Below are 27,027 nucleotides of genomic sequence, written 5' to 3'. Positions count from 1 at the left end.
CTATGTCTGGAAAAGTTCTTTGCTTGAAATGCTAAGTGCCACAAGATATTAGGTATAATTATGCTTCCTAATTTCTCTTGTACCTCGTCTCTTAAGAATTCAATACAAAGCAGAACATTACTGAGAGCTTGTTCAGAGGCAGACACCATTCTCTGTACTTCCTGGATACTGTTTCATTGGCCTTCCCAACAATCCTACAAGGTGGGTCGTATCCATATGCCCATTCTCCAGATGAGGAAAAGAAGGCATAGAGAGCGTCAGCTGCCTTGCTCAGGTCACACAGCTCTTAACTACTGGGGCCCCAGATGGTAGCTCAGCACCCCTGATCAGAGACTAAAGATGCATTAAAGATGACGTTAGCCTGGCCCGCTTAGGACACGTCAGCCAGCTGAGAAGGGATGGATGTGGCAGGGTGACCGCCTCTGAGGACACAGTCATCAAGACCCCTCTCCCCCAGCTCCATCAGTAGATCAGCTGAAAGTAGGATTAATCATAAGGATCACAGAACTCGGTTTTTCTTTTCCCAAACATTTTATGTCCTTTACTTAAACACTGATTACAAGAAAAGCCAAGGCATGAAAGTTATAGAGATTTCACAGGGCTTTTTAGAAAATGAAATAGGCGAATATCCTCCTGGTGGAACCTAGCCTGACAAGATCACCGTCAAGGAGTCCAAAGCCAACAGCTGGATGAATCAGAAAAACGAGGCCCAACATTCAGCCAGATCAAGTGGCATTTATCTGTATTTTAAAATGGCTCACTAATGCTTTTATTTCCTTGGTATAAGAGTTCCAATAGAACCCTAAAGTGATTGTATAGAACACTGGGGCTTTTCAATAGCTTCTAACTTAGCAAGCCACGGTAATTTAAAGAGAAGTGGATGAGCTGCTATGAGGAGGGAGATTTCTGCTGAAGAAAACGAAGGGGTTCTGGTTCCATTGCTTCTGCCTCTTTCTGGAGAGAGGCGAAATGCACATAGGAACGTGATGGAACTTTCCAGCTGGTGATTTTGCATTATCAGGAAGGAAAGTGTTTCTGAAAATGAAAATTACTGATAATTCTGTATGAGAGCCTGCAAGAGAGAAAAATGCAGAAACATTGCAGAATCTTTATTTATATCCAGAGCTGAAGCCCGTTTGGTGGGAGTGTGAATTGGTCCAGTCTTTGGAGGGGACTTGCTAATGTCCTGACACTTTGACCCGGCAAGGTCCAGTCTGAAAATCTACTTTTTAGCAAGACAACACATATCCAAGGTCTGTGTACAAGGATATTCACTGTAGTGTAGTTTGCACATACAAAAAGTAGAAATAATCTATTGTCATCAACATGAAAACGTTTAAACAAATGGTGGCATAGCCATATTTTAGAAAATTTTCCTGAATGAGAGAGATCTAGATATTCTGACATGGAAAGTTGTCCCTGATGTTTTCAGTGAAAAAAAAAAAAAGCAAATTGCAAAAGAGTATCTATTATATGCTTTCATTTTAAAGTGTTTTTAATGTTAATAATGGAATGTGTGTGTGCTGTCTTTTCCAACTCTGTGGGACCCCGTGGACTGTAGCCCACCAGGCTCTCCTGTCCATGGGATTCTCCAGGCAAGAATACTGGAGTGGGTTACCATTTCTTACTCCGGGGGATCTTCCTGACCCTGGGATCGAACCCCCATCTCCTGCGTCTTCTTCATTGGCAGGCAGATTCTTTACCACTGTGCCACCGTTTAATGTTAATATATTCATAGAAAAATATGTAGAGGAGTATGTACCAAGGATTGCCAGTGGCGATCTCTTGGGGTTGATATACATACTTTTCTAATGTTGACATTTTTATGTATAGATTATATATTATTATAGAGTATAGATTGCTTTGGCAAAGAGAAGGGGAAAATAGAAAGCTGAATTGTTCCTTCAAGGGAAGAAAGGAGAAAAAAGGAGATTTGCTGGCAGAGATTTATTCACTGTGCTTTGGTGAAAGGTGGCTCAGATGGTAAAGAATCCACCTGCCATGGCAGGAGACCCGGGTTCCATCCCCGGGTCGGGAGGACCCCCTGGAGAAGGAAGCCGCAACCCACTCCAGTGTTCTTGCCTGGAGAATCCCACGGACAGAGGAGCCGGCGGGCTACAGTCCACGGGGTCGCAGAGAGAGGGACACGCCTGAGCGACCCCCACGTTGCGTTTCGGGCTGATCCCGTGCTGAGTGGTCTCCCAGCCTGGCCGTGCGGGCAGGGGCGGTGTCGGCAGAACGAAGCCCGGCGCCCGCGAGCCCACGGAGGGCCTGAGGCGCGGGGGCTTCCTCCGCGCCCGCTCGCTGGCCTCCGGGTGCCACGGCCGCTGCGCCTCAGCCTTGCTTGACGGAGGAAAACCGCTGGCTTCCCGTGTCCATTGCCTCCCAGGCCGCCCCCTCCAGAAGCCCCTGGCTCAAGGCGGTAAAGAGCTCGGCCGTGGCGCTCGGGAGCCCTGGGCTCAGATCCCGGCGTGGCCGCACGCCTCGCCGCCTCGCCCTGGGCCTGGGGAGCTTTGCTTCTCCTCCCAGGTGGCCTGGCCCCTCTTGGGAGCAACGATGCTCTAAGAGAACCTGCCCCAGGGGTCTTTGTAAGGAAGAGAAAACCAGAGAGAGCCTGAGAACAGCCAGAAACGGGGTCACCGATTATTACTGTCCTGCGGGTCCTTCCTTGGTAGACTCTCCCTTCCGTCGTCTTCAGGATGAACTTCCCATCCTTCTGGACCGGCTCACGGGCCATCGCCGACGGTCTCCCTGGTCTCTGCGGCGCAGGCAGAGCTGACGCGGGCTCCTCCTCCGGTCCTGCGGGCCCTGGGCAGCCAGCCTCGCCCCTGCACGGTCTAGGGTCTAGCCCGGGCTTGCTCCTCCGTCTCCTCCACCCCCCTGAGTCCCTGCAAGGCGGCAGCCCTGTTTGGTCACCTCACAGCCTCAGCACTCACCCCAGGGCTGAGGCTGTGTTTGAATCCCAGTCACCTTTTTTCTAACTGAATTCACCCTATTCTTGCCTCTCTCACCCCAGGCCAGGCAACTTAATGCACAGCGGAGCTCTGGTAACAGCTTCCTAAGGGGCCTCCCTGCCTCTTCTCCCTCCATTCCGGTCCAGGCTGACGTTTGAGCCTGACGGTCCCCGCCCAAAGCCCTTCAAGGGCAGAGTAGGACTGGAGGACACGGAGTCGGATTTTCATTCCGGTTTGCTAAGGCTGACGTGATGCCCAGCACATTGCTTTCTCCAACGCTTGGCTGCTTCATCTGGGAAATGAAGGCATCACCTCCTCCCACAAGGTTGTAGAAGGAATGCAATGAAAAATGCATGTGAAACGCATCAACGGCATTTAGCCAAACCCAAATTTAGCTATTACTACTTCTGTTATCCTTGAGAGGCCGGGCTCTTCAGGGGAGAAGGGAAGCATAGCTGAAAAGTCCCCGTCCAGGAATTCAGACTACATCCTGAAGGGCCCGGTGACCCGGAGCAAGTTTCTGTGTGTGTGTGTGTGTTATTCAGTTGCTCAGTCGTGTCCGACTCTTTGAGACCCCGTGGACTGTAGCTCACCAGGCTCCTCTGTCCATGGAATTTTCCAGGCAAGAATACTGGAGCGGGTTGCCGTTTCCTTCTCTAGGGGATCTTCCTGACCCAGAGGTCGAATCTGCCTCTCTTGCATCTCTTGCATTGGCAGGCGGATTCCTTGCCACTGAGCCACTAGGGAAGCCCCACAAGTTTCTCTGGTTATTCATGAAGAGGTGAGCTCTTACCTGGGGGCCCATTTCCATCAGAAACTGCATTTCATGTGCCCCTTTGTGAGCCCAGTCCATAAGGGAAAAGGGAAGAGACTCTTTCCCATCCTTAAAATTAAATACAATTTAATTAATTAATTAATTAATACAATACAGAGAACCTTGGTGCATTCTTCTTCCTTTTTTTATCACCATTTATGAAGCGCTTTCCTGCCCATCATAGAATTTGGAGAGGATTTTAATGAGAAGAAAGCACAGCTAAATCTTAACAGTGATAGTCTCTGGATGGTGGGACTTGGGGTGATTTTAACTTTACTTGTGTTTTCCTAAACCTTCAAAATCTTCCATAGTTTTGGAGCTGAATAGAAACAGTGGTTGCATAATATTGTGAATGCAATAAATGCACTAAATTGTAAAGTGCACAATTTTACATTATGTGAATTTCACCTCATCCAAAAGATCTCCTGCAATACTACACACGTGATTTCACAGTCATTTATGAAAATGAGGTTTGAGGCGAGAACCAGCAAGGACTTTTACGGCTCAAAGGCAGTTCAATCAGCAGTCACGCTCCCCCTCCCATGTCCAAGTCTTAATCCCAGGCGGCCAGCCTGCAGCGCGCTCCTCCGACCACCAGGGGGCGCTGCGGAGGCCTGGCGTCCCCACGCGCGGGAGGGCGCCCGCTCTTGCTCTGGCGCCTTCGGAGCACGTGTGCGCGCGGGGGGCGTGGCCTGCGTGGCCGCCTGTGCGGCAGGACGTCGCCCACTCGGTTGTGTCCCGGGTGCCTACGGCGTGACTGACTTCATGTCTGACAGACTTCGTGTCTGACTGACCTGCCGCCCCGGGTCCTTGCGGGCCCCCCTCTCCTCGCCCCCCGGCCCCAGCCCTCTTCCGTCCGGGCGGGTCCCCGGCTTCCATCTCCCACCGGCGGGTTCGCGTCCCCCGCCCGCCGTCCTCCGGGGGGCCCTGGGTGAGCCCCGGCCCCATGGCGCTGCAGGCGCTGCAGAGCTCGGGGGTGGCCTTCCGCAAGATCCTGTCTCACTTCCCCGAGGAGCTGAGCCTGGCTTTCGCCTACGGCTCGGGGGTGTACCGCCAGGCGGGGCCCAGCTCAGACCAGAAGGTGAGCCCGGGCCAGCCCCGCGCCGGGAACGTGCTTCCGAGGTCGCTTTGCCCTCGGTCCCTCCCGAGCCCTGGAGCTGCCGGGCCGCTCTGCGCATCCCCGTATCAACTCGCGAAGACCTGATAATAAACTCTGTGAAAGGGCTCTTAGAGCGGCAGCGTGAGCCGCGCTTCCAGGACACGTAGGAGTCCGCTTGGGTCTAAGAGCGGGAGATGCAATTATGTGGAGGGAAGAGCTGGTGCCAGGACAAGACGGGGAAAAAAAAAAAAACCACTAAAAAACTTGCCAGGTCCTCGTTCAGTCTTCTCAGCCTTGGCTGAACATTGGAGGTTTCTGGAAAGCTTTTAAAAAAATACTGAAAATCTGTGTCCCAGTTGCAGAGATTCAGGTTTAATTGGTCTGGGCATTAGGAATTTAAAAAACTTCCCAGGTGATTCTACTACGCAGCCAAGCTTGAGAATTCCGTCTCTGGCTGTAGGAGAAAAAGTGATTCTCCTGACTTTGGGAGGCTGACGGACGGATGGTAGGGTTCGGGCATTTGCAGGAAGGGAGTTAGCGAGTGAGCAGTATATTTGCTCCTGCCCAGGACATTTACCGAGTGTCTGTTTAGGACTAAGCATTGTTACTCTTCAAAGTTGCTGGGGCACCAGAGCAGTGAGGGTATAGGTTTCCTTATGATTGTAGATTTTTTTTTCTTCTGTGTTTGGGCGGGGGTTGCTTCCAAGTTGGAGACAAGATTCAAGAGATCCAAGAGTGGCAGGCAGTTATTTTCCATTTAACGAGACTTTTAATTGGCTTTGACTGACGGGGGTCTTTGCGCCCTTGCTGAATTAAGGTTGAAGGAGCAGGAGTCTAGGTAGAGATGTTTTCTGTATGTGTAGCTCGTGTTCTGGACTGGGTTTCTTTAATAAAGGAAGGAAATGGTCTGGTGCAGTCTGCACTAGGGCCTCACTAGATTACCTGGCTGTAATCTTTCAGTTAATCTTTGCCTGTTCACTTCCTGGTTAGGCCATCTATACCGTGGCTTGAATTTCCTGGTTCCCACCTGTACTAGTACTTAAGTAATGTGCTTATTTTGTATTTTAGTGTGCTCAGTTGCTCAGTCGTTTCCAACTCTGCACCTTCATGAGCTGTAGCCCCCTAGGCTCCTCTATCCATTGGACTCTCCAGGCAAGGGTACTAGAGTGGGTTGCCGTTTCTTCCTCCAGATGATCTTCCTGATGTAGGGACTGAAGCCTTGTTCCCGTGTCTCCTGCCTTGGCAGGTGGATTCTTTACCACTGAGCCACCTGCAAAGCCCCCTAATTTAAATAGTACTTTGATTTGGCAGCATATGAGAAATGATAAATTTGGGGCATACAGGGAATTATAGATTATAATAGGCTATTTTTTTCCCCAACATATGTTAACATAAAATTGTTAAAAGCATGTCCACTCAAAATCTTAACTATCACCACTAGTTTGTAGGAAACTCAGAGCGTCCTGATCCTGTAATCATCTCTTCATTTTCCTGTGAAGATTTTCCTTTGAGCAGACCTGGAATTCCCTCCAAGAAAAGGTTTTTTTCCCTCACCCTCGTTCCCTGCAAGTTCACAAATAGACTCCAGCACCTGAGTCTGTCCCCAATGAGTCCCTGCCGCGGCGCCCTGGTTACTGGCAGGCAGCCTCGTGTGCGGTGGTGCAGCCTTTAGTCCGCCCTCCCTTTCTGCTGCAGGAACATCTCTTACCCTGGCAGCCAGCGTCTCTCTTTGGTCCCATCTCCCACCACTCTATACCTGCATCCCATCCCAGCCCTACTAACCTAGGCACAGCACCCAGAACATGCCCAGTCTCCTCAAGAGCGTTTTCATCCAACAGGACTCCCCTGACCCCCTTACTCAGGCTTCTTCTAACACTTCACCAAATCTGCTTAACTCTTGTGCATTCTGGAAGACTCAGACTCACCAGAGTCTTTAAGAGTGTCATCTTATAGGAAAATTCCTCCTTCCTCTGTGACCCCATTCTGAGTGAAATTCCCCTAGCAAGTCCTTTTGCTAATAATCTGCCTATTCTCCCCAGGTGACTGAGCTCTTTATCTCAGGACCCATCAGAACTCCTCATAGATGATCAGAGGAGGTTGGTGAATGGGTGAAGTTAAGATAACTTATTTTCCTTTGCATAATGCTTAATAGAGCTTGCCCACATGGTATTATCTGATCTGGAAGAAAAGTGGAACACATTCAACTAGATTTAGGTGGAAGACAGTGTAGCAAAGTGGTCTCGCCCAGACTCTGGAACTGGACTGTGTCTGTCGGAGCTTACTCTGTGCCGTGGTTTCCTTTCCTACAGAAACATGATAATAATGGTGTCTACCTTGTAGGATTGTTTTGAGGATAAGAAGTTCTGTATAATACAGAGAGTGTTTAAAAGAGGGCTAAAACATTACTTCAGTAAACATTACTGTTACGTGAGTGGACAAAAAACAAAGCTCAGCCTGGTTCCAGAGGTTTACTTAAGTTTCTGACCCCAGGTCTGCTGTTAATCAAAGCTACATCGAGTCTTAGAGCTTTCCACTCTGTCTCGGTGTCTTTCTAGGAGTTAAAACTAAAATCCATCTCTTTTCTTCACCTCCCAGAATGCAATGCTGGACTTCGTGTTCACAGTTGATGACCCCGTCGCATGGCATTCAAAGAACCTGAAGAAAAACTGGAACCACTACTCTTTCCTAAAAGTGCTGGGGCCCAGGATTATCACTGCTGTCCAGAATAACTACGGTGCTGGGGTTTACTACAACCCGTTGATCACATGTGACGGGAGGGTGAGTGACTTCGGGCCTCTGTCTTAACTTGGGTGGATACTAACCGTTGTTCTTAGAATCCCAGCTAAATACATGTGTTCTTATGGTCAGGTAATGTTCACACTTTTGCTGGATGAAGGTGGTGAATACGACTTTTTTTTTTGCCTTTGGCCAAATGTTTTTTGGCTGGGAAAGATTGGGGGCAAGAGGAGCAGGGGGTGACAGAAGATGAGATGGTTAGATAGCATCACCGATTTGATGAACATGAGTTTGACTCCGGGAGATGAGTTTGACTCCAGAAGATAGTGAAGGACAGGGAAGCCTGATGTGCTGTGGTCCATGGGGTGGCAAAGAGTTGGACATAACTTAGAGAGTGAACAACAACAAATGTTTCTTGGTGTCAACTTAGCGTGCCTCAGCGGCACCCGGAGTGCCTATCGGGTGCACGAATGGTGTGTCCCACCCCCAGAGTTCCAGAATCAGAAAGTCAGGGGTGGGGTTTGAGGGTTTGCATTTTTTACACATTGAGAGGTGATTGTCCTGTAACACTGCTAGTTTTAGGTGTGTAGCGTAACGATTGATCTTACTGTGAGATGATTACCGCAGTAAGTCTAGTTAACATCCATCACCATACATAGTTGGTTTTCTTTTTCTGGTGATGAGAACTTTTAAGGTTTACTCTCTCAGCCCCAAGGATTTACATTTCTTTTTTAAAATTTATTTATTTTTAATTGGAGGATAATTGCTTTACACCAGTGTGTTGGATTCTGCCATACGTCAGCATGAGTTAGCCAGAGGTGTACATCCGTCCCCTCCATCTTGAACATACCTCCCAGCCCATCCCACCCCCTAAGCTGTCTCCGAGCATTAGGTGAGCTCCCTGTGTTGTACAGACCTGTTATTTGTCTCTTGTACACATGGTGGTGTATATTTCAGGGCTTCTCTCTCCATTTGTCCCGCCTTCTCCTGCCCCCTGGATTTGTATTTCTAACAAGCTTTCAAACAATGCTGATGCTGCCCGTCTGGAACACACCTTGGGAACCACTGGTTTGGTCAGTGGGAGGAACGGGCAGACCATTTTGGATCAGGGTGGAAGTTAATCTTGTCTGTACGGAGAGGCGCACACGCCCAGGGAGAAGTTGGAAGTGAAGAGGGGATCGTAGGTCATTGGGAGCATGTGGTGCCTGGTGGGAGGAACCCCTCTGTTGGGCAGAATTTGATGATGGGCGTTGGCGGGCAGGTGAGCACCCCGGATCCCGGCAGAGGGCTGTCTGACTGCGGGGACCCTGCCCAGTGGTCATTCCGATGAGGGGTCCAGGCTCTAAGAGGACGGCCAGGAACCCAGCGTGACCCCAGTGTGAGGACCAGTGGGAGCTGAGTCAGGGGCCTCCTAGAGTCGGCTGGGCGGAGGATGTTGGCCATGCCTGCGCTGCGCCAGGCTCCCGATGGCTCAGGGCTGTCACCCTTCTGCGGGCAGACAGTCACCTGAGGATCTTGTTGGCATGCAGATTCTGATTCACTTGGTCTGTGACAATGATGCTTCTGGGCGGTGGACCACACTTTGAAAGGCAGGAGGCTGGGGTACTGACCTGAGAAGGATTTTGCAGGCCTATCTGTGCGAGGCAGGGATGAGCGCTGTGGGTGGTGATGTCTGCATCGCCTTTGGGCCCGGCGTTTACTTTTCTGGTTGCCGTCCATCCTGCCTCCTGGCTGTTAGGCGCCTGCAGCAAGATGGGCTCTGCGGTGTGGTAGCCGGAGTGGTGGGAGGCGGTCACTCAGCCCAGCCCCGCACATCCGCACTAGTCATGGAGCTCGGAGTTCTGTGCTTTCTCCAGGGTTAATGTTATGCTGAGCCGACCTCTAATTAGTAGTTTCAAACAGCATTGCAGGCTCCAGTAACCAAATGTTTGGGCATAATTGTGTGCCAAAGGGACTGTACTTTTTAATTGAAATTCTTTAGCTACTTTTTAGATATTTGCAGCCTGAGAAGACTGCTTGGATACTGTTCAGTGAAGTGAGTCTGAAGATATCTGTTGAAGCAAATGGGATTTTGTAACCGGAAACAACTGCATTCAGGGTGTTGTGCAAATTGTTACTGAAATGAGCTTGACCATAATTCCATGTGTTTAGGGCTGATAAAGAGGTTTTATGTTTGCATGTTGCATTGTAATTACAGAAGTGTTTCAAATAGTCAAACGTGAAAGAGAAATTCAGCATGTCAAGGATGTCAGTGAAAACTTTGAGGAAAATTTCTCATTCTCTGTGATGAACAAACACTGGAAGCCCAGCCTGAAATTCAGGGACCTGGTTTAGCTCTGCTCCTCTGGGTGCCACCTTGGGCACATCGTTTATTCTCTCTGAGCGTCAGGTTTCTTATTTCTCACATGAGGAGAATGAACTGTACCACGGGTCTGTCAGGACCAGTGTTTGTATTGATATTTCCAGTCCATTGAGGACCAAGACCAGACAGCCTCTAAGAGCCATTCTGCCTCTGACATCACAAGTGCCAGATTTAAGGCTGTGGTCATCGTACCATGAATACCTTAGGCAACAGACAGTCTTGGAAGCTAACCCTTTGCAAAGATTTTGTGGAGATGTGTGTTTTTACAAGCTAGTGGTTTTTTGAGTGACTTTGGAAATCAAGCTTCTGCCTTGGTCAGAAATTTAGTTCTTTATATTTTTCACTTGCACAAAGGTCAGGATGGTATTTTGCTCTTTTTCATGCACATTTCTTTTCTTTTCCAGCTTATCAAATACGGAGTTATTAGCACCAGTGTTTTGATCGAAGATCTCCTCAACTGGAATAACCTATACATTGCTGGTCGACTCCAAAAACCAGTGAGTGAGTGTTCTGTTAGGGATGTCTCTTCTCTCCAAACCTGACCTTACTTTGACCTTTGTGATTGCATTGGCATAGAAATGAGCTTCACACTCCTTTTCCTGTGTACAGAATCTGCCGCCAAACAGTATCCAGGTATTACTCACACTGCTGCTTCCCTCTCTCTCAAGATTCTCCAGTGTCTGAATGGATTCAGACTCAGAGTCAGTCCGTTTGAGTCGGGAGGATGACAGGGGAGGTGCCCAGGCCGCACAGAGCCTCTGTCAGCAAGCCACGTCCACCCCCCACCCCCCACCCCCCAGATCACCGCTTCTAGAGTGCTAGTGCCACAGGGCACTGCTTGTCCAGCAGTCTGTCCCGACAGCGCCTGGGATCCTGCCTCAGCGCCCTCCTTGTTTGGAAGGTTGTTGGAGGAAGCCACAGGGGCAGGCTTCTCCCCGGACTTTACTAGAAGTGGGAACAAACAGAAGAGTGCAGAGGGCCTAAGCCTCTGACACGCGGTCACAAATACCAGCTTGCTTCTTTCTGCAGACGTGTAGTCTGTATCTGAGAAGGACATCTTCATAGTTTAAGATCTAGACGAAGTTGTCACAATTGCTAATCTCCCAACAAGGATTAATTTTTCTCGAACTGTCAGAGGGTCTGCAGCCCCAAAGAGGGCTCACAGAGTGTTCTCAGACACCTCTCGTGGGTGACTGTACTGCTCATTCTTTGTCAGCTTTGGCAAGAGATCAGAGGGTTTTATACAGTCTGAGCTCACTTGGTTGTGTGATAAAATCTCTACTGATGTGTGTGGGAGGACCAGATTCTCTTTCTTTGTGTTTAGGCTTAAAATTTAACAGTGTAGCTCATTAAAGCATGCAGAAACATTTGATCAGGGCGACAGTTACATGGATACAGTCAGGGCGACAGTTACATGGGTACAGTGTTCTGCACCCAGTGGCTCGGTCACGTCCAACTCTGGGCGACCCCGTGGACTGTAGCCCAGCAGGCTCCCCTGTCCGTGGAATTTTTCAGGCAAGAATACTGGAGCGGGTTGCCATTTCCTGCTCCTGGGGATCTTCCCCGCCCAGCGATGAAACCTTTGTCCATCAGCAGGTGGATGCTTTACCACTGTGCCATCTGGGAATCCCCCATACTGTACCTGATCTTAGCCAGAAAGCGTGGGTACATCCATATGTAACAGTCTGCCAAGCTGTGCTGGGTAGCTTACTCTGCTTTACTGTATACAATTTTATTTAAGTAAAAACTTTTAAGTCCGGAAACAATGCTTGTGTTCCTGCTTAGTTGCTTCAATCACGTCCAACTCTGTGTGACCCTGTGGACTGTAGCCTGCCAGGCTTCTCTGTCCATGGGATTCTCCAGGCAAGAATACTGGAGTGGGTTACCATGCCCTCCTCATAATTGAGGAAATAAATGTAATTGGATATTTGTAAATGTTCCTTTTCTTTCCAAATTTCTTTCTAAATACACAAAATATGTAGCTTGATAGGAAGATTAATGAATGTCGAATTAGAATCCTTGGGTCTTACTCATTCCTGCTACTTATTAACTCTTTATATGATGTTAGGCAGCTTGTTTTATGCTTCTCTGTGCTCAGTTGTGTCCAACCCCAGGGACCACACCCCACCGGGCTCCTCTGTCCATGGATTTTCCCAGGCAAGAATACAGAAGCGGGTCACCATTTGCTTCTCCAGGGTATCATCCCGACCCAGAGATTGAACCCCAGTCTCTTGCATCTCCTACATTGGCAGGCTGATGACCACTAGTGCCATATAGAATGGGAATAGCAATCCTTGCCCTGCCCTCTTCACAAAAGTGGTGAAAGGTGGAAGCAGGATGCTAATACTGGAAAGAACACAGGTGTTTTCAAGTCAGGCAGTTCTAGGGTTTGAGTCCAGCTCTGACACCCCCAGCCGTGTAAACTGGCACCAGGGACTGAATCTGCCTGGGTCTTGGGACTCGCTCACCTGTGGCTGAGAGTGATGACGCTGTCCTCAAAAGGCATTTGAGAAATGCCTGGATCTAAGGTGCCTGGCACCTAGCAGACGTTCAGGAAGCCATCATTCACTTCTTTATGTCTTCACCTGTCTCAGTCATTTTGAGGTAAAATGAGGTGTTGAATGTGAAAATGTATTCTCTGTACTATGTTTTGTTCTTGCAATATTTCAAGTTTTTTTTTTTTTTTTTTTTTAAATCTACCCAGCACAGCTTGGCATTGTTGGTATTATTCAGTCACTAAGTCATGCCCAACTCTTTGCAACCCCATGAACTGTGGCATGCCAGGCTTCCCTGTCCTTCACTATCTTTCAGAGTTTGCTCAAACTCATGTCTATTGAGTCGATGATGCCATGTGACCATCTTGTCCTCTGTCATCCCCTTCTCTTCCTGCCCTCAATCTTTCCCATCATCAGGATCTTTTCCAGTGAGTTGGCTCTTCACATCAGGTGGCCAAAGTATTGGAGCTGCAGCTTCAGCCTCAGTCCTTCCAGTGAATATTCAGGGTTGATTTCCTTTAGGAGTAACTGGTTTGATCTCCTTGCAGCCCAAGTGTCTCTCAAGAGTCTTCTCCAACACCACAGTTCAAAAGCATCAATTCTTCAGTGCTCAGCCTTCTTTATGACCCAACTCTCACATCCACACATGACTACTGGGAAAACCCATAGCTTTGACTAGACGAACCTTTGTCAGCAAAGTAACATCTCTGCTTTTTAATATGCTGTCTAGGTTTGTCATAGCTTTTCTTCCAAGGAGCAAGCATCTTAATTTCATGGCTGCAGTCACCATCTGCAGTGATTTTGGAGCCCAAGGAAATAAAATCTGTTACTGTTTCTACTTTTTCCTCATCTATTTGCCGTGGAGGGATGGGACTGGATGCTGTGATCTTAGTTTTTTGAATGTTGAATTTTAAGCCAGTTTTTATCACTCTCCTCTTTCACCCCAATCAAGAGACTCTTTAGTTACTCTTCATTTTCTGCCATTAAAGTGGTATCATCTGCATATTTGAGGTTAGTGATATTTCTCCCCCAAATCTTAATTCCAGCTATGATTCATCCAGCCCAGCATTTCACATGATGTGCTCTGCATATAAGTTAAATAAGCAGGGTGACAGTAAACAGCCTTGAAGTACTTCTTTCCCCTTTTGGAACCAATCTGTTGTTCCATGTCCGGTTCTAACTGTTGCTTCTTGTCCTGCATACAGGTTTCTCAGGAGATGGTAAGGTGGTCTGGTATTCCCATCCCTTTAAGAACTTTCCACAATTTGTTGTGATCCACACAGTTGAAGGCTTTAGCATAGTCAATGAAGCAGAAGTGGATATTTTTTGGAATTCCCTTGCTTTTTGTATGATCCAACAGATGTTGGCAACTTGATCTCTGGTTCCTCTGCCTTTTCTAAATCCAGCTTGTACAAATAGACTGCAGAAAACACATGTGCCATGAAATCTCAGAATGTAATCACTGGAAATGAGCTAGATTTCACCTAAATGTTAAGTATCCTGATAAAAACATCAGTTCCAAGCAACACTCAGATACACTCAGTTCATTTAAAACTGCATTTCTCAGCTTACTTGGAGAAGACAATGTTCTTGATAACAATGACAGTCCCTCAGGCTTAGTGGGCTTTCCAGGTGGCGCTAGTGGTAAAGAACCCGCCTGCCAATGCAGGAAACATAAGAGACTGGGATTTGAACCCCGTGTTGGGAACATCCCCTGGAGGAGGGCATGGCGACTCACTCCTGTATTCTTGCCTGGAGAATACCATGGGCAGAGGAGCCTGGGGTTGCAAAGAGTCAGATGTGACTGAAGTGACTTAGCACATGTGCACAGGCTTATTAAGAAGCTTCTCAGTTGAGTTCAGTTGCTCAGCCGTGTCTGATTCTTTGCGACCCCATGGACTGCAGCACGCCAGACTTCCCTGTCCATTACCAACTCCCGGAGTTTGCTCAAACTCATTTCTATTGAGTCGATGATGCCATCCAACCATCTCATCCTCTGTCGTTCCATTCTCCTTCTGCCTTCAATCTTCCCAGCATCAGGAAAGAAGCTTCTAGCACAAGAAGATTAAGCTATCTTAAGAACCAGTTGAGGTTTTGAACATATCACATGAAATTAAAAATCATAAATGGATAATTCAACTCTTCCACCTACACCTGTCTCCAATTTCTCTTTTCTGCAGAAGTAGATCACTGTTAACTGGAGAATTCTTAGGATAGCTATCTTTAAACTATTTTTACCCTTGAAAGTGTTAGTTGCTCAGTCGTGTCCAACTCTTTGCAACCCCATGATCAGTATCCTGCCAGGCTCCTCTGTTCATGGAATTATCCCGGCAAGAATATTGGAGTAGATAGTCATTCCCTTCTCCAGGAGATCTTCCCAGCCCAGGGATTGAACCTGGGACTCTTGCAGGTGGCTTTGTTACTGTCTGAGCCAAATACAGGGTTTTTGTTTTTTTTTTTTTTTAACCTCTGCTACTGCTGCTGCTAAGTCATTTCAGTCGTGTCCGACTCTATGCGACTCCATAAACGGCAGCCCACCAGGCTCTGCCTTCCCTGGGATTCTCCAGGCAAGAACACTGGAGTGGGTTGCCATTTGCTTCTCCAATGCAAGAAAGTGAAAAGTGAAAGTGAAGTCGCTCAGTCATGTCCTACTCTTAGCAACCCCATGGACCGCAGCCTACCAGGCTCCTCCGTTCATGGGATTTTCCAGGCAAGAGCACCTCTAGGTGGCAGCAAATATTAACCAAAGGAACAAACCTGATAGAGTTGGAAGCCTTTGGATGAAGATAATGGGTGAGTATCTTAAGAAAGAATTGTGAGAATGAGTGTGGATTTTTTGTTTTTATGTGTCTTAAAAGGAATTACATTAAATTATGTTGTCTGAAGCTCTAAAATTATTCTCCATGTTACAAATGGAATAGGATTTCTCAATCACTAGCAGTTTAAGTCTTTAAAAGGAATACGCAGAGGGCATGTGGGAACTCTCTGTGCTTCTCATTTGCCTTTGCTGTGAACCTAAACCTACTTTAAAAGATAAAGTTTAAAAAAGAATAGTTTATTATTAAGAAAATAGGAAAGAATATAGAGGAGTACATTCCTTAAAAAGATGGACATTTCTGGAAAAAATTGAGTACAAGTTGCATTTCTATTATACTTTACAGTTACCTTACCTTATCATTGAGGAGACAACCCGGTTTTACTTCTAGTGCAACTGTAAGTTTGCATTGTCAACAAGCCATTTTCCATGTAAAGTATTTAATAGAATCTCGTTGTGGCCAGTCTTCAGGTCCAAGAAGTCTAAAGTTATATTAGTATTTATTCCTCTAATTTATTTAATGTAAGTTCAATTTTTGTATTGCATTTTTTTTTTTAGTGTATGGATAATTTGGCTTAAATATTTAAAGCATTCACATGGACAAACAATGGTATTTTGCCACCTTGTTAAGAGAATTTTAATTTACATTAATGTATTCATTTCAATATTTTTTTTCTTTTATTCGCTAGTCATAGCTTTTTGAATAATAGATTTATTGAAACATAATCACACACACTTCACCCCTTTAAAAAAGTGTATGACTCAGTGGTTTTTTAGTATAGTCACAGTTTGCAGGCGTCACCATATTGTAACTTCACTGACTTACTTTTTTGTAGTAGAAAACCTCCCCCAGTGGTAGAAAAGTTCCCTGAATGAGACTTGGAAGGCCTGACTCACTAGTCTTGGCTCTGCCTGGCTGAGAGCAAATCTTTGGGCCTGTAGCCTTTGAAATGAAAGATTGAGCCATTCATTTACTTATTCAAAAGACTAAGTTTTTTCTCTGTGTGTGTCAGAAGAATTAAAAAAAAAAGACAACCACATTTCTAGCCTCAAGCGCCTATGGTCCAGTAGGTAGATAAATAAGGTTTTTTTTTAATCCAGCTCAAATGTCCACTGTTTCTTTTTGGTCCTCAAGCGAGTCCATTTAGAAAAATCCACCTTTCTGTTCATTTGGAACGGAAAGCTGCTCTGGGAAGTGTCATTGGGTTAATGGTCGAGTATTTGAACGGGAGGGAGGGCTGTGTTCTTTGTGACTATAACTTCACTCTTTGCAATTCAAGCTCTGTCTCCATGTGACTATTATAGAGGAGACCATGCGTGACTTTGTCCTTTTTTCTGTCTTGAAAGGTACTCACAAATCTCTCCAGTTGGGCTTTTGAAAGTCCCTTCGAGTGTTAGGCCTTCCTCTCTCTCCAGTGAGGATATTACCCTTGGCAGTCGTGCTGACGCGCAATCTGTGATTCAGGTCGGGGCATTCCCAGTAAGATACAGACAGCTATTCACAAATCTGAAGACTTCCCTTTTCTTCCGGAGCTTCTCTGGCAGTGTCCCAAGAGTTCACCGGCTTTTCACTCTGAACAGCAAGGAACAGTGCTGCCAAGACAAGTTCCTGGTTCACCTTCCTCTGGAGAACCAGATGAGCAGAGTCTCCTGAAGTCACGTTTTTCCTTTGAGTTAGGATGTTTTTATTTTCGTTCTCTTAAAGCAGAGACATTACTTTGCCAACAAAGGTCTGTCTGGTCAAGGCTATGGTTTTTCCAGTGGTCATGTGTGAATGTGAGAGTTGGACTGTGAAGAAAGCTGAGTGCCGAAAAATTGATGCTTTTGAACTGTGGTGTCGGAGAAGACTCTTGAGAGTCCCTTGGACTGCAAGGAGATCCAACTGGTCTATCCTAAAGCAGATCAGTCCTGGGTATTCATTGGAAGGACTGATGCTGAAGCTGAAACTCCAGTACTTTGGCCACCTCATGTGAAGAGTTGACTCATTGGAAAAGACCCTGATGCTGGGACAGATTGGGGGCAGGAGGAGAAGGGGGTGACAGAGAATGAGATGGTTGGATGGCATCACCGACTCGATGGACATGGGTTTGAGTGGACTCCGGGAGTTGGTGATGGACAGGGAGGCCTGGCGTGCTGCAATTCATGGGGTCTCGAAGAGTCGGACACGACTGAGCGACTGAACTGCACTGAACCTTAAGTAGCAAACACCTAAGTAGAAACTTTCCTAGAGAACAGGAGTATTTTTCTTCGAATAGGAAAAATTTTCCCAAACTTACTCTTTCCTTTGCACCTTTGATTTGTTAGTATCTCAAAATAGCTTCTATTTTCGTTGAGTTTCTGTGAAAGTTCACCTCCCCACCCCCCTGCCAAAAAAAAAAGAGGGTGAATAGTTATTGAGCAGGACGTGGTGAATGAGGATGAGGAATAGGAGATTACAAAGAGGCTTCACAGGCTCTCTGGACAGGTCCTGGCCTGGGGTGCCGCCTGCTCATCGCAGGGAGCTCTTTTAACCCTCTGGGTCTCAGTCTCCCCATTAGCGAGATGAGGAGGCTGCCGTCCTAGATCCCCGGTCCATGTGGAGTGTATGGCTTGGGAAAGTTATTCAAGGACCAGACAGAGGAGTTACTGTAGGACCTTCACTTTTGTCTTAATCATCTTCCAAGATTGAAAGTTAAGCAGGACAGAATGCGTGAGGGTACATCTGAGTATTCAGAGCTGGCTTTGCCAAGTACAAGGGTGTTACCCTGGTCTTTGCCATCAGCTTATTATGCAACCTTGGGCAGGCCATGCTCCTGGACTGCTCCTTGCTTTGATTTCTGCAGATGTTTTTGGTAATTCCAAACTTACCTAAGTGCTCCAAGGCTTAATTCAGGGCCATTAAGTCCTTGTAATTATGAGGAAGGAGGAGACAGTATGGAATTAAGTAGCTTACATACCATATGAAGCTTTATATGTTATAAATATTCCATTTTAAAAAGGGACAAAAGGTAAAAGGTAGAATTCAGTTTCTTCAGTTCAGTTGCTCAGTTGTGTCCGATTCTTTGCATCCCATGGACTGCAGCATGCCAGGCTTCCCTGTCCATCACTGACTCCCGGAGCTTGCTCAAACTCACGTCCATCGAGTCGGTTGGTGATGCCATCCAACCATCTCATCCTCTGTTGTCCTTTTCTCCTCCTACCTTCAATCTTTCTTCACTCAGGTTCTTAAGCCTGATTTATAAAATGGTTGTTTTCTGATATTGCTTTTCACAATTAATGAAAAAACAGAGAAGAAACTATTCCTTTGGGATGTACGTCACTCCCGTCTTTCCTTGCTATCTAAAACAGTTTTAATTTGGAGTTTCTCATACTGTATGTGTCTTTTATGTGTCATCTGAATTTTGCCAGAAATTATCCTTGTTTGATAAATAAAAGGCAGTTTAAACCCTACTTTCTGGAACATGAGAAGAGTTTGGTTACAGGACTAAATGGTTAGAGACAGTGGCTACGTTTCAGATACATGAGTGTCCTCAGTAGGGATTTCTAGACGCACTGCTTGTTTAGAAAATCTGTCAGAAGCAGCACGATGGTCTACAGTCGTGTCGGGAGCGCACACTGGCACAACCGCACAAAGGGCACCTTGGCCGTTCGGGCTCCGAGCACGCGCCTTAGAGCAGTGGGGCTCACGCGGTCCCTGGAGCGGCATCAGCGTTACCTGGGAGCCTGGCAGAAATGTACCCAGGCCTGCTGAGCCAGAATCTCTGGGGATGGGCCTAATACTGGGTGTTTTAACAAGCCCGCAGGAGACTCTGATCTCCCTGAAGGGGAGAATCCCCGGCTCAGAGAGACACGTGCACTGTGCACCAAGAGACACGCGGGGAAGCTGCCTTCAGCTGTGGGTTCGGATGCGGGCTCTCACTCAATCTTCCCAGCAACCTCAGAAGCCTGGTTCAGTTCTTAACCCCATCACAGAGGTAGTAAGAGAGATGGGACTTGGGCTCATCCTGTTGACTCCAGCGCAGTCTTTACAACCAGCCAAACACACCGGAGCAGTTTGTATCTTGATGGGAGGGGAACGTCAAAGATGGTAGCTCCTACCAGCTAGTTTTCCTTTCTTTTTCCTTAGTCAGGTTCAGAATCAGTTCAAAATAGAGCATGGCCTGCTCAGGTTAGATAAGAACAGAGATGAGTTCTGAATAAAGAAGTAAAATGCTTTTGTCCACCATAAAATTAAGTGAAGAACAAAGAGATTAAAAAATAAAATTCTCAATTTCTCAAAGGTCATTTATTCCATTTTGTACTAACTTCTTCAAAATTCATGTGGAGTTTCCTCACTTAAGAAAAATGTTTATTTTGTTTTCTTTCCTATGTCATGAGTTGTCTGGTTTGGGCTTAAAACAGGAGACTCCAGAATTGCTTATTAGATTAGTAACTGTTTCATGTCAACCTGCCTAATGCTGCAGCATCTTCAGGGCTGAGGGTGTAGGACAGTTCCAGTGCACGTAGTAACACCCAGGTTGGGCCCTGCTCCACTTCAGGACGTCTTCCTCTGAACGTCCTGCTTTTCCAGGTGAAGATTGTGGCGATGAATGAGGATGTGGCTCTGCGCTCAGCCCTGGATCAAAACCTGAAGAGCGCTGTGACCGCGGCTTTCCTCATGCTCCCGGAAAGCTTTTCTGAAGAAGACCTGTTTACAGAGATCGCTGGGCTCTCCTACTCAGGTTAGTGGGCTTCATGCTGCGCTTCCTGCCGGAAGGAGATTCCCTGCTGGGAGATGGAGCAGGCCCGCCCCCCGCCCCTCACTGGCCACTGAGGTTCTGGTCCCAGCACCTCTGTCAGGGTCTCTGCAGGAACCCGGCGATCTGCCTCCTTCCCCAGGGTCTCTTCCTTTTCACATCTCTACATAGGGTAACCCTTCTGTTGTTGTTATTGTTCATTTTTATTTTGAAACAGTTTCAGAGTACAGGTAAGTTTCAGTAATCATCCAGGAAGCTACCATATATGCCCTTTCCCCAGAAACATCTCACCACACTTCTTTTATCATTCTGTCTGTATCAGTGATGTTCAGAAGTTGGCAGCAGACCCTTTGGAGGGCCTGTCAGAACAGACAAGACCGCCGATTTGGGAGGTCTGGGGCGGGTCCCCAAAGTCTGTGTTTCTCTCCCCTTCCTGGTGATGCTGATGCTCCTCCAGGGAGCCCACTTTGAGAACCACTGCTCCCTCTCTGTGTGTAAATACGCCGTATGATGTATGTTCTTCTGAGCTGTTAGGGAGCAGGGCACACGTGTCACGTCCCGGTTAGGCCCATTGCTTCAGTGCGTGTTTCCTGAGAACAGGGCATCCTCTCACAGAACCACAGTGCAGGCACCAGATAACAGTGATACATCACTTCTATCAAACTGATAATCTTCATTTCTAATGTTGTCGGTTGTCCCAGTAATGCCCTTTCTAACATTTTACCCTCAAGTACATGACCCCGCCAGGGATCGCATAATGTATTTAGATGCCATCTCTTTTATCTTTTAATTTGTAACGTTTCCTCAGCCTTTCTTTTGTCTCGTACGACACTCACATATTTGCAGTCTGCACACCAGTGACGTTGGTGCCTAGTAAGCAGTGTTTTCTCCCTTCTAACCAAACTGGGGAGACATTTGAAGGTCAGGCCAATATCCTGTTTCTTAGCAATCTTTCCCTCTGAGGGTGAGTCTCCACTGGCGATTCTTGCTGGAATAGTCTTTACTGTGATGGGTGCACAGTGGTGACTTGGCCACTCCACCTTTCCTCATCTTAAGGAAACCTTTCTCCCTCCTCCTCCATTCATCTATTGATTTATCTAAATACTAACTTCCTTTCCCCTTAAGCTGTGCTCCTCAGAGGTATCAGGGGGAGGGGGAGGCCGAGAGGGCAGAGCCTGGCCCCTCACCATAGCCTCCGCCCAAGAGTCCCCCAGAGATCTGTTTAACGTGTTAAGGATTTGTGTATAACTCCATTTTCAGAAAAGTAGTCTGTCTTTTAAACCATAGTTTGAAAACCACTATCTTAAATATCGCTCTTTCCCAGCTTTTAAGTATGAGTCAGAGAACTCTGTGCTCAAATACTGCAGAAGCAGCTGACTCATCCTCTGAATCCCTGCACAGATAAGACTGCGTGGAGACGCTGCGCTCACAGAGACACGAAGGATCTGGCTCTTCAGTCTTGTCCCCAGATGTGTGTGCTGGGACCACAGCTGTCATGGCAGCACGGGTGAGAAGGCAGGTGAAATCGCCGTGGTCTTGGTTGCCTCCAGCATCTCACGGCAGCCTCCCTGCCTGTCAGCAAAGGCCAAGGGGCCAGCATGGTGGGGCTGCATCCAGGAGGAACGTGTGGGGAGGGGCCCTCTGTCTGGGTACCTCCCCCACCCCGCTCCCCTGTGAGGAAAGGTGGACCTGAACCTTTGGTTGACTTTGTGGGAGAAGATGCAGAGCCGTCCTCTGCTCTGACCGCGGCGTCAGCATCAGCTTAGTGTCAGGCGGACGCCAGGTTGCTGTTGCTGTTCAGTTGCTCAGTCGTGTCCGACTCTTTGTGGCCCTAGGGACTGCAGCACGCCAGGCTCCTCTGTCCTTCACCATCTCCCGGGGTTTGCTCAAACTCATGTCCATTGAGTCGGTGATGCCATCCAACCATCTCATCCTCTGTCGCCCCCTTCTTCTCCTGCCTTCAGTCTTTCCCAGCATCAGGGTCTTTTCCAGTGAGTCAGCTCTTCTCATCAAGTGGCCAAAGTATTGGAATTTCAGCTTTAGCATCAGTCCTTCCAGTGAATATTCAGGACTGATTTCCTTGAGGATTGGCTGGTTTGATCTCGTTGCAGTCCAAGGGACTTCTCCAACACCACAGTTCAAAAGCATCAATTCTTAAGTGCTCAGCTTTCTTCCTGGTCCAACTCTCACATCCATACATGACTACTGGAAAAACCATAGCTTTGACTGTACAGACCTTCGTCCGCAAAATGATGTCTCTGCTTTTTAATGTGCTGTCTAGGTTCATCATAGCTTTCGTTCCAAGGAGCAGACTCTTTTAATTTCATGACACTAGGAGTTCTCCATAAATTCCAAACATTGACTGAAGACATTTACTTACAAACTTTAAGTAAGCATTCAAGCTGCTCTCAATCTTGAGCTGATTTTTGTTCCGCCTCCTGAAAGGACCATGTCACATGCTCCTGGTTTCTCTTGTTGTTCAGTAAACACTTGCTGACTCATAGCAGTATCATCCTCTGTTCCGCTTCTTCTAGAATGTTCATTAAGAGCTGCTGTATAGCGATGCTGTTCCATAATCAGTAGGTCAGTGAGTAGGTAGGTGGGTGGATGCGTGGGTAGGTGGATGGAGCATTATTCCTTTATTCCGTCACAGAATCCTCACAGTGCAGCCCTGTCCCTTCAGCAAATGTGTGTGTCCTATGTCTCCCTAGGCCACACACTGCACCAGGCCGGGTGCCCGCTCACCAGCGAGATACAAATGAAACTCCTCGTGGAGGTTGTGTTCTTTCAGGGAGAGACAGACAGTAAAGCAGCAGTGGGTGGTTTCAGACAGTGGTGAGTGCCATGAGGAGAAGAAAATGCTTCAGGTTGAGGGTGGGCTGTTTCTCAGGGGGTAGTTCAGGAAGGCCCTCCGAGGCAGGGAACGGTGTCTACGAGCCGGCCCGGGGCTGCTGGGGAAGAAATGACCAACGAGTGGGTTGCTCCCCGGAGCCTGGTCTCACAGCTTGCTGTGTCTGACCCCAGCCCCTCGGCCTCTGGTCACTCCCATACCTCATCTCGCCTCGTCCTGTTTTCTTGCAGTTATATTTGTCATTGCTTAATCAGCCTAGGGTCTGTGACTTTGGCCAAGTAGCCTCCATTACTCATGTCAAAGAGGTTGGCTTCTTTTTCCTGCAACACTTAGGACAGGATGCTTTACAAATCCTCCCCAGAGGGGGCTGATTCCCACTCTGTGTGGTCCCTATCTTGTGAATAAGACCTTTTCCAAAGTCTTCTGTAAGTCAGTTGTTTAGATTGGGAATATATTTTCCCAGTGAAACAGCATAATATATGATGGTTGTTGGTAAACCAGGACACAGTGTAATTAATGGTTAACTAGCCCGTGATATGATGGAACTAGACTGGGATGGTGCAGATAGGAAGGATCTAGACCCTGCAGGCAGGTGTCTTCTGTAGATGTGAGACTTGCCCCAGGTGATGTGTTGAAACATCAGCTTTTCTACCTGCCTTTCGTAGGCTTCTGAGAACCCAGTATCCTTGAATTGATCAGATTCTAATCCCTTCTGGAAACCACCCAAACCTCCCAAGCCCTTAGAATATTCCAGATTTCAAATTACCCACCAACCTCATTTTTATTTACAACTTGGACATCTACTTTACACCTGTTTTCAGTTGAGAGAGTTGATATGTCTTCCCTAACCTGCAAAGTCCCTCTTCTCCCTGGCGGAGTCTGGGGGACGTGGAGAAAACAGTGGTATCCGTGTCATTGGACAAGTTCTTTCCAGTAGTTGCTGGTGGAGGCAGGATCCGTCAGTATTACTAGCAATAATAATAATAATAATCCCTGTATTCTGTGTAGTATTTGAGGATCACTTTAACTGCCCCAGGGTCAGTATTTATGGCATTATTGTTATAAGTGATGGTGAGAAAGGAGTGGGTGGAAGATGGGAGCCTACAGAACTGGGGAGGAGAAAGCCTTCTAATCCTTCAGTTATTCTTAGAGCTCAGCGTTTAAGTAAACAGGAAGGAGACCGAATGAACTTTAAAGGGCCGCCTTTCACATTCTCGTGAAAGAACAAATTATAAAGTGACCAGTTTTAGGTAATGGTCTCTGGTTTAGCATTTATCAAGTGAATCAGTGTCCCATACCTTATAATGAATTAAGGATGCAATGTCTGCTCTGAGGAGCTTCACATTCACAAACATGCAGTCACAGTGAGTCCGTGGCAGACTTAAGAGCAGCCCATGTGGAAAAGGCAGGCGTGTGTAAGTGCATGTCCCGTTCGGGGAGGGAGGAGCAGACAGCTGTGATGGAGGTCCATGCTGGTGGCAGGAGAAGGTCGCATTCTTTGTCATATGTCAGGAATGACTCTCAGGACTTTTGATCCAATAACTCGTTTCATCCTTTCATCCTCACACACAGTCCTTTGATAGGGTGCTATATTATCGCACCATTTAACAGATGAGAACACCAAGGCCCAGATCTGTCTCAGGCCAGTTGTCTGGGAGATTAGTAGGTGGTAGAGCTGGAATCTTAGCCCACACTCTTTTTTTAACTTTTCATTTTGTGTCGGCACATAGCTGATTAACATGTTGCAATAGTTTCAGGTGCAGAGCAGAGCAACTCAGCCATATGCATGTATCCATCCTCCCCCAGACTCTCCACCCATCCAGGCTGTCCCCTAACATTGAGCGGAGTTCCATGTTAGCCCTCATTCTTAACCACTGAAATTCACTGCCTCTCTGGTGTTTCGGAAAAGAGGTTAGACCTGGATTGGGCAGGGTGTTGAAGACAAAGTGAGCAGATGGGAATTTGACAACTAAGAGCCACAGAAGTTTTCAGGCATTGCAGGTTGGTCCAGGATTTGTGGTTGTGGAAAGATAATTTTGCCAGCAGTGTGCAGGAGGGAGAAAGACTGAGAATGAGAATGTTTTTTCTCTTAGCACATGGTCACGAGGGTTTCCTCTGCTGGACGCCATCTAAGCTCTGGGGATGAGGCGGGCACGGTCGCGGCCCTCGTGGGGCTCTCTCTGCGGTTGGAAAGTCAGCCAGCAGACACGTGGCAGCACAGAATGGGGTGGGGGCGCAGGTGTCACTTTAGTGCAACCAGAGACGGCCTCCCCCGAGGTGGGAACTGAGCACCAACGTCTGAGCACCCGTGAAGAGAACCCCGGGAGAGCTGACCAGGCAGAGAGGCCCTGCAGGGAGGACAGTTGGGACCCGGCCTGTGTTGGGTTGCCTCCAGAACCCCCCGTGGCGCATGGCAGGCCCCTCCGCGTGCATGTGGGTGGATGGACAGAGCGCAGCCAGTCTGGACCACGATGAGGGCTCAGGCAGGGCCTCAGGACCGTGGACAGCCTCACGTGGAAACAGCTGGTTGTTCCGTTTAGTCACTAAGTTGTGTCCAGCTCTTCTGCGATCCCGTGGACTGTGGCCCACCAGGTTCCTCTGTCCATGGGATTTCCCAGGCAAGAATACTGGAGTGGGTTCCATTTCCTTCTCCAGGGGATCTTCCCGACCCAGGGATCGAACCCACATCTCCTGCATTGGCAGGTGGATTCTTCACCACTGAGCCACCCAGGAAGCCCATTCTATTTAGTACTTTGCTTTTTTAATCATTATATTACTTCATGGAAGGCAGCATTAGTACAGAGTTTATAAGCTGGGGCTCTGTAGTCAGACTCCTGGGTTCATCTCTTAGCTCTAACCTTAATTAGCTTTCTGTCTTTGGGCAAGTTTCTTATCTCCTTGTGACTCAGTTTCTTTCTCTCTAAAGATTTTTATACAGATGAAATTAAATCATACATGTAGATTAAATCGTATGTGCCTGTCACATCGTAAATGGTCAGTAAATGTCCCATATTATTCTAGATCCATGTTTGCTTGTATTAACATAGGGCTTCCTTGGTGGCTCAGACAGTAAAGAATCTGCCTGCAATGTGGGAAACCTGGGTTTGATCCTGGGGTCGGGAAGATCCCCTGGAGGAGGAAATGGCAATCTACTCTAGTATTCTTGCCTGGAGAATTCCATGGACAGAGGAGCCTGTCAGTCTACAGTCCTGGGGTCACAAAGAGTTGGACATGACTGACTAACACACACACACACAACACAACCACTTGCTGTAGACAGAAAGGCAAGGCTGCAGTCAGACCTGAGTTTGAACACTAGCCTCGTGGAGGTGCTGGAACCTTTCTGAGCCTGTATTCTCCTTTGTAAAGTGGAAATAACTATTTCCTGAAAAGATTTTCCATGAGATAGTATGTATAAAAGCCCCCAGTATCACAGCTCACTGATGGTTGGTGCTCAGAAGATGACTCCTATCATTACTTATCACTGTTACCGCGTATCATTCTGGCTGCAGAGGTTTTCCTCAGGCTGAGACACCCTGATCCGCCCAGTGATTCAGTGATTGGTGGGCGCTCAGGCCGCCTTCATCTGGCATTGTTTTACTAACGACGTGACTATGGTTCACTTCTGCCAAACCTGTTTGCTAGGGAAGAGGGCAGAGGGGGCACTGGCTTCCTTGGACACGTTCGCCAAACGGGGATTATGTCGTCTGATATACTAACCACTAAACTAGTGCATGTTGACAAATGATGCCTGTCAGTTAGCAGAGGACTTAAGTCAGGTCGAGTGACTTGGCCCTTCCCAGTCCTTGACGAACGAAAAACACCTTCAATGGCTGACGTGTGCGAGAGAGAGAGTGGGTTTCTTTTTGATGCCAGACTGTCTGATCGCAGGCTCAGCTACTTCTAGGAACAAGACAAAGCAGCGAGGAAGTGCCAACTGAGTGATTCTTAGAGAAAAAATCAGGCATGAGTGCCAGCCCCCTCCAGCGCGAGTGAACATCCCATTTCTGGATCCTGGTAAAATCAGGCATGAGTGCCAGCCCCCTCCAGCGCGAGTGAACATTCCATTTCTGGATCCTGGTAAAATCAGGCATGAGTGCCAGCCCCCTCCAGCGCGAGTGAACATCCCATTTCTGGATCCTGGTAAAATCAGGCATGAGTGCCAGCCCCCTCCAGCGCTAGTGAA

At 47.5% G+C, this 27,027-nt stretch overlaps 1 protein-coding gene across 4 annotated transcripts in view; it reads left to right on the top strand.

The window, feature by feature from the left end:
* The first annotated feature begins 4,455 nt into the window (after nt 1-4,455).
* Nucleotides 4,456-27,027, top strand: part of LOC136166919 (phosphatidate cytidylyltransferase, mitochondrial) — a 49,384-nt gene continuing 26,812 nt past the window's right edge. For 3 of the 4 annotated variants that reach the window (XM_065933908.1, XM_065933907.1, XM_065933906.1), the window contains exons 1-4: nt 4,456-4,849; nt 7,463-7,645; nt 10,370-10,462; nt 19,825-19,975. In XM_065933908.1, the coding sequence (XP_065789980.1) occupies nt 4,715-4,849; nt 7,463-7,645; nt 10,370-10,462; nt 19,825-19,975 (562 nt within the window). In that variant the 5' untranslated portion in view covers nt 4,456-4,714. Of the gene's footprint in view, nt 4,850-7,462; nt 7,646-10,369; nt 10,467-19,824; nt 19,976-27,027 lie in introns of all 4 variants that reach the window. The other variant, XM_065933909.1, reaches the window with a different exon arrangement.

This window comes from Muntiacus reevesi, chromosome 4 (assembly GCF_963930625.1).
Source record: "Muntiacus reevesi chromosome 4, mMunRee1.1, whole genome shotgun sequence".
Taxonomy (NCBI): Eukaryota; Metazoa; Chordata; class Mammalia; order Artiodactyla; family Cervidae; genus Muntiacus; species Muntiacus reevesi.
Note: the sequence above shows the minus strand (reverse complement) of the source record. Positions and strands in the feature narration are given on the sequence as shown.